The sequence below is a fragment of the Molothrus ater genome, chromosome 21, assembly GCF_012460135.2.
Source record: "Molothrus ater isolate BHLD 08-10-18 breed brown headed cowbird chromosome 21, BPBGC_Mater_1.1, whole genome shotgun sequence".
Classification (NCBI taxonomy): domain Eukaryota; kingdom Metazoa; phylum Chordata; class Aves; order Passeriformes; family Icteridae; genus Molothrus; species Molothrus ater.
In genome coordinates, this window is record NC_050498.2 from 6,191,022 (window position 1) to 6,204,162 (window position 13,141).

A 13,141-nucleotide genomic window follows, 5' to 3' on the forward strand; every position below is an offset into this window, starting at 1 on the left:
CCCGCCGGGACCCGGATGGGCCCGTACGTGACGCGGGGGCGCGGCCGCTCCCCCCGGGCCGGAGCGGAGCCGCGGCCGCGGGCGGGCAGCAGGTGAGCGCGGGCGGGGACAGCCGGCCCCGCTCCCCTCAGCCCTCCCTCATCCCCTCCATCCCCGGCTGGGCTCCGCTACCGACCCGCGGCAGGTGAGGGAGCGGCGGGGAGGCCGCGGGGCTGGAGGGGTGAGGGGAGCGGAGGGACCGCGGCCGGGGCAGCCCCTCGCGAGCGGTGGCGCCGGTCAGGCTGTGTCACCCTGGCAATGTGAGAGTTAATGTTTAATTAGTTATGAATGAATTGTTGGTTATTTGCCGGAGTGTTGGCGTGGCCGCCGCCTGGTTTGTGCTGCCCCTGTGGTGATGCCTGTGCTCCTACAGCTGTCAGACGGCTCCGAGCTCTGAGAGCTGCGGGATTCCGTGACGGACAGTGGCAGTGCCAGCACCAGCGAGGGCAGCCCCGGTGTTCTGAGAGCTGTGGGATTCCATGAGGGGCAGTGCCAGCCCCGGTGTCCTGAGAGCTGTGGGATTCCATGAGGGGCAGTGGCAGCGCCAGCGAGGGCAGCCTTGCTGTCCTGAGAGCTGTGGGATTCCGTGAGGGGCAGTGCCAGCCCCGGTGTCCTCAAGCTGTGGGATCCCGTGAGGGGCAGTGCCAGCAGCAGTGAGTGCTGAGAGCTGCGGGATTCCATGAGGGGCAGTGCCAGCCCCGGTGTCCTCCAGCTATGGGATTCAATGAGGGGCAGTGCCAGCACCAGTGAGTGCTGAGAGCTGTGGGATTCCATGAGGGGCAGTGCCAGCCCCGGTGTCCTCAAGCTATGGGATTCAATGAGGGGCACTGCCAGCCCCGGTGTCCTCCAGCTATGGGATTCAATGAGGGGCAGTGCCAGCACCAGTGAGTGCTGAGAGCTGTGGGATTCCGTGAGGGGCACTGGCAGCCCCGGTATCCTCAAAGCTGTGGGATTCCATGAGGGGCAGTGCCAGCCCCGGTGTCCTCAAGCTGTGGGATTCCATGAGGGGCAGTGCCAGCCCCGCTGTGCTGAGAGCTGTGGGATCCCGTGAGGGGCAGTGGCAGCCCCGGTGTCCTGAGGGCTGTGGGATCCCGTGAGGGGCAGTGCCAGCAGCAGCGAGGGCAGCCCCGCTGTCCTTCAGCCATGGTCACTCCAGCCCCGGCCAGGTGTCCCTGCTGTCCTGCAGGGCCACTGGGATGGACACTCCCATTCTGCCCACCCACACACCCTGTCTTTGCTCTCAGCTGCAAAGTTGTGTTGCCCTTTCATCATACTCTGCGCTGTTTGTGACTGGAGATGCTGGGATTTTACAGTCCAGTTTATTGCCCCTCTTCCAGGATGTTTCTTTGCTGCTCAGACATAGATTCATTGGAATTTACTGGATGTTGTGTCTTTTCCCTCTGTGTTCACACAAACCTTACAATCATCTGTGTCTCTTGAAGTTGGTGATGCAGATCAGGTCTCATTTACCCCATTTCTCTTTAAAAAGGGGGAGCCTTCTAACAATCCAGTTGGTATCTCCCCAAAAAAGCACATCCCAAAGAGTGACCTTTGAACAGGAGTTTGTGTGGGACTCCTGTGATGTTCATCAGAACCTTGATAGAAAAGCCTTTGACTGTATAACCAGTATGTCATTTTCTGTTGGTATGTAACTTTACTGGGTTTGTAACTTTGCCAACACTGGTGCAGAAGGTATTTAAGAAAATACCTCAGAAGGTATTTAAGAAAAAGTTGTTTAAACCAATATGGAGAAGTTGAGAGAACAGCAGAGGCTTGAAAAGCTTTTATAAATCTCAGCATCAAGCCCAATTCAAGGGTTGCTGTCATTCTCTGGGGAATGAAGGCAAACTGGCAGGGCCAGCTCATTTACTGAGCTGTCCCCAAAGCTCCAGGAAGCAATCCCTGCTTTTAAATGACAGGTGGAAGGACTGGAAGGAGGCATTTCTGGTAGAGTTGGATGCTGCTGATGTGATATTTGATTCAATGATAATTTTATTTATTGGTGGTGTTTTCTGTTGATCTAGACCTAGATGTATTTGAAAGCGAAATGGAGGCATTTGCTCAGTTTAAATAAATAAATTCTGTACATTTAAAGAGAGATTTAACAAAGGAATATTTCTACACATAGTTTAAAATAATTATTGCAGGTGCTTTGAGTGCAAAGAAAAGGATCAGCCCAGGTTTGGATGGGGCTTGGAGCAGCCTGCTCTGTGGACATGGCAGGGAGGTGGAACTGGATGATCCCTAAGGTCCAGTTCAACCCAAACTGTTGTGGGATTCAGGTGGATGTGTTTTCTCCATGGAATGCAGAGATGAACTGGTGGCTTTCTTTCAGGAGGACTCTGCTCCTGTCAGCACAGCTCTGTTTCACTGCTCCCTGGGTGAGCAGGTGAAGCCAGCCCAGAGAGGGAATTCACTCACCTTTTAGTGAACATCAAAAACCAGGTTCAGCTTGTCAGTCATTGGTCCTTTTATTGCCACTCCTTGTTCTCCAAATCCTGCTCTCATCATGGCCTAAACCTCATGATTGAGGGGTTGTGCTGTGTGGATGTTCCAATGGCACAGAAGGTTGGTATCCTGAGCACAGCACAATTAATGCTGTCTCATAGCTTTTTTTTCTTAAACCTTGGTGCCATATTGAAGGAGATTATGAAAGAAGGAGAAAAATCTCTTTTTCTCAGACCTCCAGCTCTCTTAGGAAAGAGGCCCTTTTTGGTGCAGTGCCAAATGGATGAACTTACCCCAAAAACCCATTCTGTGGTCAATAATGCTGATACAGTTAATAGAGTGAATGTTGTTTATTCTCACTAAACTCCATTTAGTGAAATCTATGGGACATCCTTGAAAAATGCAGACCAAGAACACATTTTTGGTCAATCTTTTGTTCTTTTGAGTACTCTAAAGAGAACTCAAAATAGCAGCCAAAGCACTGGTGTCAAGTGGCAGCTTTATAAATAATATTTTCAGAGTAAATACAAGCTCACCCTCAGTTTTTGATTGTGCATCTCATAAATGCTGATCTGCAAGCTTTTTCTGGCTGATGATTTGTTTACCTCCTTAAAGGAATTCCTAACAAAAGAATCTTTCATTTATATTGTGTCTATTCTTTATCTGTGAGGCATAGTTGAGTTGTTTGGATAATTAATGATGTCAGAATAAAATTTGTTTTAGGACAAATATTAAAATTGTTAATAGGGTGTGGCCCTTCAGAAGCTCTTCCATCCTTATTTATCTGCCTGTGCATTGGGCTGGAGTGGAAAAATGATTATGAACTGTAGAGAAGAGAAATGTAATCCCTCTGAGCTGAGCCAACCATCTTCATGATGTTTGGAACTGCACAGTAGCTACTATCTGTGTTTATTAGGGTGTTAAACAGGATCTAGGACTCATCTCCAAATTTTGTGGACACTCCCAGAGAATGTGGATATTTTCAGGAGATGTGGAGATGCTCAGGTCTCCATGAAGTTCCTGTTTTGCTCAGGAGCATCCCAGCTCTGTCTGGGTTCACTCTGAACTCAATATTTCCTTTAAGAGCTGAGATCTAAAAGTGTGCACAGCGACTGTTAGCACCATTATTAAGGCAGATTTTAAAAAAATTTATGTCGTTTTTTATTCCTGATTTTGAGGGGAAGCATCCTTGAGTTAATACATAAATATGCCAGATGTTCTTGTGCAAATAATCCTCCTCTTTCTGTATTTTATAGTGATTTGAGAGAAGGTTTGGAGGTGGATAAAGCCTCTGGTGGTGGAATGTCTTTGTTAGGGAGTTGTGACGCTGCTGGGGACCAGGGATTTTACATAACAGTGTAAGGAGAGCAGCGGGCTTCCCTTTCAATTGTTATTTTTATCGTGAAGTTTGTCCGTGCATCCCATTCTCCCGCTGAGGATGGACCGAGAAGCCTTGGAGGTGTTAAATTCAGATGATAATTAGCAGCCTGCTAAGGAGAGTTAAATATTCGTGTCTCAGGTCCGTGTGTGCTGTGAGAGTTAAATATTCGTGTCTCAGGTCCGTGTGTGCTGTGAGAGTTAAATATTCGTGTCTCAGGTCCGTGTGTGCTGTGAGAGTTAAATATTCGTGTCTCTCATCCCGTGTGTGCTGTGAGAGTTAAATATTCGTGTCTCACATCCCGTGTGTGCCGTGAGAGTTAAATATTCGTGTCTCAGGTCCGTGTGTGCTGTGAGAGTTAAATATTCGCGTCTCTCATCCCGTGTGTGCCGTGAGAGTTAAATATTCGTGTCTCACATCCCGTGTGTGCCGTGAGAGTTAAATATTCGTGTCTCACATCCCGTGTGTGCTGTGAGAGTTAAATATTCGTGTCTCACATCCCGTGTGTGCTGTGAGAGTTAAATATTCGTGTCTCACATCCCGTGTGTGCTGTGAGAGTTAAATATTCGTGTCTCACATCCCGTGTGTGCTGTGAGAGTTAAATATTCGTGTCTCAGGTCCGTGTGTGCTGTGAGAGTTAAATATTCGTGTCTCTCATCCCGTGTGTGCTGTGAGAGTTAAATATTCGCGTCTCTCATCCCGTGTGTGCTGTGAGAGTTAAATATTCGTGTCTCTCATCCCGTGTGTGCTGTAAGAGTTAAATATTCGCGTCTCTCATCCCGTGTGTGCCGTGATGCGATGCAGCGGGCAGGGAAACGCCCGCTTTCCCCGGCTGCAGAGAAATCCCGCTTTTCCCATTTCCCAGGGCATTCCAGATCCCTCCCCGTGCCCGGCCCCGCTGCCGGCGAGCGGCTGAAGGTGACAGACGGAGCCGGGTGTCGCCAATGTGGCAGAGACGCGTCCCCGCATCCCGCCCCTGGCAGGGCCGTGTTCCTGCATCCCGCCCCTGGCGAGGGACAGGCTGGGACAGCGGCCACCCAAATTCTCCCAGCAAATGACATTTTCCTGCAAAGCCGCGCCGGAGCCAATCGCTCCCTGCACCGTGCAGCCAATGGATGCCGGGCTCTTCCAGCCCCTGCCAGCGTCTCGGCGGCTGGAGGGCCTTGGACCAGCGGTCCCCGCAGCCTTTCCGGGGTGCCCGGCATCCCCGCTCATCCCTGCTCCTCCTCCTCCTCCTCTTCCTCCTCCCGGGAATAACGCTGCCGCTGCTGGGAGCGCTCGGGGTGACGCGGCCGCTGCGGGGAGCGCGCGGCGATCGGGGTAATCCGGGTGATTAATTTGGGTCTCCCTTCAGCACTGCCACGGCCTCCTACCCAGCAGAGCTGCTCCCCAGAGCCAGAGGGATGGTGGTAGTCACGGGGCAGAGCAAAGCCAGTGCCACCCCGGATGATGCCATGTCGAGCTCGGATGCAGAGGATGATTTCCAAGAGCCGGCCACTCCCACCGCCACCCAGGCAGGACAAGCGCTACCTCTGCTGCCCCAGCAGGTAAGAGCTCACCTGAGACGGGGATGATCGCGGCAGCACGGACTGCTCAGGTGCTGAGGAATTCAAGATTTCCTTGTGGATGCTCAGCTCGCTTAACACGTTTGAATAAAACTCAGTCTCTTGAATGTATTTGGGTAGCTCGGCAGCTTTACTTACACGTTCCATCCAGGTTTGGACTTGAGACATGCAATTAAGTGTTTATTCTGCTCCTTAAGGCAGCCTGGGATGTGATAGTAAGATTTTAGGCCTGATGTAAACAAATGCAATTTTTTTTTTTTTTTTTTTTTGCAGTGTATAGTATAGTGTGGTTGTGTAAAGGAACCAGCAGAGTGCAAATCCCAAGGTTGACCTGAGATTTCTTCCCTTTTTTTTCTCTCTGTGTAAGGCTGGGAAAGAGGTTTTGTTTTGTTCTTTCCTTTCCCCAAAAGAGCCAAGAGAGGAGGCATTAATATCTCAAATGTCTGCCACTCCAGCTGAGTGATTTCTGCTGTTTCAGATTCCCAGCTACAATCAAGCCACTCCCTGATTCCTCCCAGCAGCCAAACATCCAAATTTTCACCCCTCAGAGCTCCCTGATCCGTGGCAGTGGGGCAGGAACCGCCCATTGGCAAAGCGCAAGTGCCCTTTAGGCAGCTGTGCTGTCCCCTGCAGAGGAGTGGCAGCTCCTTTCTGATGTCCTGGTTGCTTTTGCAGTTCCCAGAAGTTGTCCCACTGAACGTGGGGGGGATGTTCTTCACCACCAGGCTGTCCACGCTGCGCAGGTACGAGGACACCATGCTGGCAGCCATGTTCAGCGGCAGGCACTACATCCCCACGGACGCTGAGGGCCGCTACTTCATCGACAGGGACGGCACCTACTTCGGGTAGGGCTCCAGGGTGCTTTATACTTTGTACTGCTTTGGGTTTGTATCCCCTCCCTTCACCTGTGTCATCCCTTTCCTTTGCTGAGATCATCCCCAGATCCCCACCCTCCCCACCTGGCTGTCAATCACCCAGCATCCCATCCCCTCCATCTAGAACTTTCTGTCCAGGACATCAAGTGATTGGCCAGAGGCCAGGGGTCAGCCCCCCAAGTGTTTCTCCATTTGCAGTCCTAAATGTCCATTTCCCAGTATCCATCCCTTAATTTTTCTTATTGATCAGTAAATGTTATCTACTTTAGGTTTCCACCTTCCTTTAAATGTAACTCAGCATCTTATCCCCTCCATCTAGAACTTTCTGTCTGGACATTGAGTGATTATCCACAGGCCAGGGGTCAACTCCATACACTGACCTAAATGTCCATTTCCAATATCCATCCCTTAATTTTTGTTATTGGTTAGTAAAATGTTATCTACTTTATGTTTCCACCTCCCTTTAAATGGAACCTTTTAAACTTGTTTTTAACAGTTCTTTTCCTTAAAGTGCAGCATTTAACATTGCACACCTTCAAAGCATCACAGGATGCAGTTAAAAATTCTTTGTGCAATGGGAAAAGAAAAACAAGAAATGCTTTGGATTTGTGCACTGTCTCCCCTAGAGTATCTCCTTCCAAGGTATCAAGGTGTTTGGATGGTTTAAAGATGTGTTTGGAAATAGGAAACTCCTTTGCACAGCACTGGGTTTTAATTGATATTCAATATCTTTAAGGAAGGGGGAATGGAAGGAATGAGTTACACAGTTGAAAATACGATGTTTTCAATCTTTAAATGGGATATAACTGCTAAAATAAAGCACAAGCCTTTAAAGAATTTCTTTTTCTAAATTATTTTTGTTGGTAGTGCCATATTCCTTCACCTCCAGGACTCCTTCCTAAGTGCTCAACTTTTATTTTATTTTTAACTAAACTAACCATGATTACTACTGCTCTGTTGAGTTGGGGTGAGATTGCTAAGAAAGGTGATCAGTGTTCATGGGTTCAGGTTTTTGCCCAAAGCACACATTGCAATCTATCCCAAATTTCTTGTTGCTTCTTTATAGACATTTCCTTATTGCCTTCAACAGAGGAGCATTGAATTATTTTCAAAGCACTTTTGGGTTGTACCATGATCTGGGACAGAGGTAGATTAAACCACTGTGTTTATTCTAGAATAACTTGTGCCTTTACATGAGGCAATTGTTGAAAAACCAATTAATTTGTGTTGTTATCAACCTCATTGAAAATACTTGTGGAACAGAGAGCCAGGTTAGCAGGTGCTGTATTTGTTGCCATTCTAAGATTGCAGTAATGCTTCTTTAATTTGATAAGGTTTTCTTGGTTAATATTTAGAAAGTGTTTTTTTTGTTTATTTGATAAGGGTTTTGTTGGTTAATACTTACAAAGTGATTTCTCTCTCTGTCAAAAGATGCTGCTGCTGAACAGTGTTTCAGAGCTACAAGGAAATGTTCTGTCTCTTCTTTAAAAATTCTGATTCTTGTTCTGTAAATTGCCCTGATCTGTGATGAGAAACCTTTGCAGATGCCCCATCCATTCAGCTGGATCTGTGTGGAATAAAATGTCCATGAAAATGATTCTCTGGGAAAATGCAGAAGTTTATTTTGTCCCAGACCTAAATTTGAAATGCGGTGACCACAATTTCTTTCCCATGAAACACTCTGGCCTCATCTGTGTTATAAATGGTTTCCTCCACAATGAATGTTTGGTTTAAAATCCGCTGATATTTTTTCAAATGAGTTTTGACATCAGCTGAGGCAAAATGTGAAATAATGGCTTGGAAAGCTGAGCGTGGCAAACTGTTTTACAAACAAATGTTGGGAATATGGCTCATTTATTTCAGTTACTGTCTCAATAGAGCAAACAGTGAATATCCAGCATTTCCTGTCCTTTCCCACCTGCAGCAGTTTTGGCAGAAATGTGTTTGTTAATGATATTTTTTCCCTTTTTTTTAGAGACATACTAAACTTCCTACGATCTGGTGAGCTGCCCCCCCGAGAGCGAGTGAGGTCAGTGTACAAGGAAGCTCAGTATTATTCCATAGGACCCTTGCTAGACAATCTAGAGGATATCCAGCCTCTTAAAGGAGAAAAAGTTAGACAAGCTTTCCTGGGCCTAATGCCATATTACAAAGGTAAATAAACAAAGTAGTACTGACTGTTTCTTCTAGTGGGGTTGCAGTGTCAAACCTCTGCCTTCAGTCTGCTCTCAGCTCCCAGACTGATCCCATTGCAGCTGGGAAGTTTGTTCTGTATTTTTTATGCTGTTTGGATCTTTGAGGTCTCCACATCCTGCTGCATCCCAGGGTGTGGATTTGTGTGCTTAGAAGGGAGCAAGATTAGGCTGTAATGTTATCAAATGAGAGGATTTGTCTGCATTAGTTCTGTCAGGACTTGCAAGGGAATAAACTTGGCCTTGTAGTGAGGCCAGATAACTTGGGCATGTAATAAAGCCACCAGGCTCACCAGATAATCCAGATTGGTTTGATTATTCTATATCTTTTATATATATATATATATATATATATATATATATATAAAATATAGATTTTTTATTACATATAATTATTATATATGTAGTTATATAATATATAAATATAAAGAAATATATGTAATTATATAAAGTATTAATTCATATATATTTATAATATGATAAGGCCACCAAGCTCACCAGATAACCGAGAGTGATTTGATTATTCTATCTTTTATATAATTATATAATATATGCAATATAATATATATTAATTATATAATATATTAATTTTTTTAAATTTAATAAGGCCCCAAGCCCACCAGATAATGGAGATTGATTTTATTATTCTCTATATTATTTTTATATAATATATATAATTGCATATATAATTTATTATATATAATTATTATAGATGTGGTTATAGAATATCTAAAATACAATATAATATATTAATTGTGTAATTATATAATATATTAATTTATATATAAATTTTATATAATAAGGCCACCAAGCTTACCAGATAACTGAGACTGATTTGCTACATGCTGCTAATATGATGCTGAGAACAGCAGCAGTGAAACGCCTCCCATGAAATAACCACATGAAATAATTGCTTTTGATCTCTTTCTCCCGGCCCTTCCTTGGGACCCTTGATCTGTGTCTCCTCCAGACCACCTGGAGCGCATAATCGAGATTGCCAAGCTGCGAGCCATGCAGAGGAAGGCCAGGTTTGCCAAGCTCAAGGTGTGCGTGTTCAAGGAGGAGATGCCCATCACTCCCTACGAGTGCCCCCACTTCAACTCCCTGCGCTTCGAGCGCAGCGAGAGCGAGGCCAAGCTCTTTGAGCACCACTGCGAGGTGGACGTGTCCTTCGGGCCCTGGGAGGCCGTGGCCGACGTCTACGACCTCCTGCACTGCATCGTCAGCGACCTGTCTGCCCGCGGCATCACCGTGGAGCACCAGTGCATCGGCGTCTGCGACAAGCACCTCATCAACCACTACTACTGCAAGCGCCCCATCTACGAGTTCAAGATCACCTGGTGGTGACCGGGGGGCACAGCAAAGGACCACAGGACTCCCCGGGGACAAATGTGGTTTCAGGGTCACCAGGTGGTGAGTTTGGTGGCACATCGAGGGGTGAGAGGACTTCTAGAGGACAAATGTTCTTTCAAGATCATTGGAAGAACATGGTGGTGAGTTGTGGTGGCACTGAGGGGTGAGAGGACTCCTAAAGGACAAATGTTCTTCCAACATTGCCTTGTGGTGAGTGTGATGGCACAACAAGAGGTGAAAGGATCCTAAAGGACAAATGTTCTTTCAAGATTGCTTTGTGGTGAGTGTGGTGGCTCTGAGGGGTGAAAGGATCCTAAAGGACAAATGTTCTTTCAAGATTGCTTTGTGGTGAGTGTGGTGGCTCTGAGGGGTGAAAGGACTTCTAGAGGACAAATCTTCTTTCAAGATCATCTGGTGAGTTGTGGTGGCACATTGAGGGGTAAAAGGACTCCTAAGGGACAAATGTTCTTTCAAGATCACCTTGTGGTGGCTGACTAAGGGGTGAAAGGACTCCTAAAGGACAAATGTTCTTCCAAGATCATATGGTGGTGACTTGTGGTGGCACTGAGGGGCGAAAGGACTTCTAGAGGACAAATGTTCTTTCAACATCACCTAGTGGTGGCACTGAGGGGTGAAAGGATCCTAAAGGACAAATGTTCCTTCAAGATAACCTTGTGGTGAGTGTGGTGGCACATCAAGGGGTGAAAGGACTCCTAGAGGACATCAGGATCACCTGGTGATGAGTGTGGTGGCACTTAAAGGACAAATGTTCTCGGCAGCTGCCTTGCTGCTCACATTCCTTGGGATCAGCCTGCTGGCAGGGGTTGGGAAAACCTCTGGAAACTTGAAAAACCAGCCTGAAATCAGACTGTTGGCTCAGGTACCTTAACGAGGCACAAAACAGAATCACCTCAAGCAAAGGATGGAGGGGAGTGGCTGAACATCTGCTCAAAGGTGCCACCAACCACGTGGCTTCAGGATGGAATTGCAGATTTTTCCTGCATTTTTGGGAATCTGGGGTGCTACTAAAGCTGACGTTTCAGTTTTACCCTCTTAGAAATGTTTTAGTTCCTCCTTCAGCTTTATAAAGTTTGAGTCACACCCAACACAAAGATCTGGAAATGTCATTTTGATGTACTAGATAATTTAAAAAAAAAAGGAATATTCCTTATATATTAATAATTGTTGTCAGGGTTAAGCTGTATTTCTTTTTTAATTAAGAACATATGTTGTGAATTATAATGTTGTACTTCAATTATTTCTGTTGTTATCAAAAGGAATAGCAGATCTGGAATATATTCCTTAATGCTTTTAGGAATAATAACTGTTCATGGAAGACTTGTGCCTGTTTTTAGCCTTAGAAATTTTAAATGTTTACAATATTTACAAAAAAAAGCTCTTTAGAATCAGGTCATTTGCAAAGGCTTTTGGTAAATGAGAAAACCCTGTCTGTATGTTCCTATTAGCAGTAGTAAGAGGAATATTTAATGTATATTATTTTATTACTGACTCTTTTTACATTCTGTGATATTAAACTTTATTTTAGACTTAAAGTCAGATGATATTTTCAGACAAATCTTAATTTTATCCTTCTTCTTGACCCTTCTTGGTGTCATAGAAGGAAAAAACAAAATTCAAACTTCATATTCAGATACTTCTCCACTCTAAAACTGTAGGAAATTCCTTTCCATGCTGGAAGAGTCAGCCACTGCAGAATCATATTTTCTTCATTTTTGTACTTCTGACACGAGCAACCACATCCCAAATTTTAACTACTGAATTCAGCCCAAAACTGAGAGGGAGAAAAGTCTGAAAATCTTATTGTTTTGTGAGGTACAGAAATCCCCTTGAAGTGGCTTCAAAATAATCTTAAAGAGAAAGAAAAAGGAAATATTTGTATATTGCATTCCATTGGATTAATTAAAAATCTAATTACTGATATAATTAAAGGTTTTGTAGCTCCATTTTACCCTGGACAATTTATAGACCCCGCTGGCTTTAAGCTGTGGTTGGCATTACTGAGCCCTGGAGATGTTTTTAGGTTTTCACACACTGCACACAGGACCCAAGATAATTCTAAATTTTGGGCTATGAAAAAAAAAAAAAATCCCTCCAGTCTTTTATTATCTTTCTGCAAAGAAGCTGATTTCAGAGGATAATTCCATCTCCTGTATATAGTTCTCTAACTGGAAATCACTTTCCAGAGCAGCAGTTCATAGTTCATTTTACTTACACGAGCTTAGTATAAGTTTACCTCCACTTTCACTGTGACTTTTATAAATGGATTTTGTTTTGCTGAATTATAAATTGTATGTGTCTATGCATTGTAACCCGTAATGCCTTTGAAAATCCAGCCTGGATGCTAACGATCAGGGTTTGGAATTATCTCCAAATGTGTTTTGTTAATAATTATGTTGATGTGTGATGTTCAATACTGTGAGTACTGCAGTGTATTATTTCTTAATACTTTTGACTTTTCAGTTCAGGTAATATATAATCTGTATGTTTTTTATTTAAAACACATAGAAGAAAACGTGGATATAAAGGTTATGTTGTGCAATAAATTATGATACTGAAAATTTGGAATTCTGGCTCATCTGGTCTGCAGCCACTGCTGTTTTTCCTCACCTTCCCTGGGATTTGAGTGTGCTTTGCCCGACTGCAAATGAAAATTAAGCCAGGAATCTCTGTCCCGGGCTGCTTTAATGGCATTTAGGTGTTTATTATCATCTCCTTAGCAGAGGCACTGGTGCAGTGTGTGCTCAGGGACACGGGCTGGATGGATCATTGCAATGACTGATCCCATCCTTCCCTCCCCACCCATCCCTGGGACAGAGCACAGCAGCTGCCCCTGCTTCTGCACTGCTCAAAAAGAACTTTCTGCCTCTGTTCAGAAGAATTTCCCCTTGGTCTGAAGTCATTTCCTTCTGTCCATCTGTCCGGCTGAAGCACTCCCTGTCTCACAGTGCTGAGGGAAAAAAAAGAGAAAAATAAACCCAAACAAAAAAAGAGAGATGCAAACCAGCACACAACGCTGCGTAAAGCAGTGCACGGAAAGAGGAGTTTGAAATAGCAGCGGGTATTTTTGTATTTCCCCAAGGCAGCTCTGGGGTGCTCGTGTGGGGCCAGGGCTGGGCCCTGGAGCCCTGAGGAGCTGCTGCGGGCTCTGGAGAAGGAAGGGAGGGGAATGCGGGAATGCGCCACGCTGGGAGGGCTCGATAGCAAAAAACAGAGGAGAGGAGCTGTGGGTGCATTCACAGCAGTAACCCGGCCGTGTGCCAGCTCAGCTCA

The 13,141-nt window shown here is 45.3% G+C and overlaps 1 protein-coding gene across 2 annotated transcripts; it reads left to right on the forward strand.

The window, feature by feature from the left end:
• The first annotated feature begins 72 nt into the window (after window positions 1-72).
• Window positions 73-12,436, forward strand: KCTD7 (potassium channel tetramerization domain containing 7). Of its 2 annotated transcripts, none has more exons than XM_036395304.2 (5): window positions 73-92; window positions 5,220-5,412; window positions 6,106-6,275; window positions 8,281-8,459; window positions 9,468-12,436. In XM_036395304.2, exons 2-5 carry the CDS (start codon window positions 5,269-5,271, stop codon window positions 9,842-9,844), a joined length of 870 nt encoding a protein of 289 aa, XP_036251197.1. In that variant the 5' UTR covers window positions 73-92; window positions 5,220-5,268; the 3' UTR covers window positions 9,845-12,436. The 2 variants fall into 2 exon arrangements, with proteins under 2 accessions (XP_036251197.1, XP_036251196.1); XM_036395303.1 differs by lacking the exon at window positions 73-92 and adding an exon at window positions 103-184.
• The last annotated feature ends 705 nt before the right edge of the window (window positions 12,437-13,141 follow it).

What these genes read in the sequence shown, in the direction of transcription:
- KCTD7 (XM_036395304.2), top strand. Translation starts at nt 5,269, where the DNA reads ATGGTGGTAGTCACGGGGCAGAGCAAAGCCAGTGCCACCCCGGATGAT. An exon ending in AGGGACGGCACCTACTTCGG is followed by an intron (nt 6,276 to 8,280) that starts GTAGGGCTCCAG and finishes CCTTTTTTTTAG; the next exon opens with AGACATACTAAACTTCCTAC. An exon ending in CCTAATGCCATATTACAAAG is followed by an intron (nt 8,460 to 9,467) that starts GTAAATAAACAA and finishes TGTCTCCTCCAG; the next exon opens with ACCACCTGGAGCGCATAATC.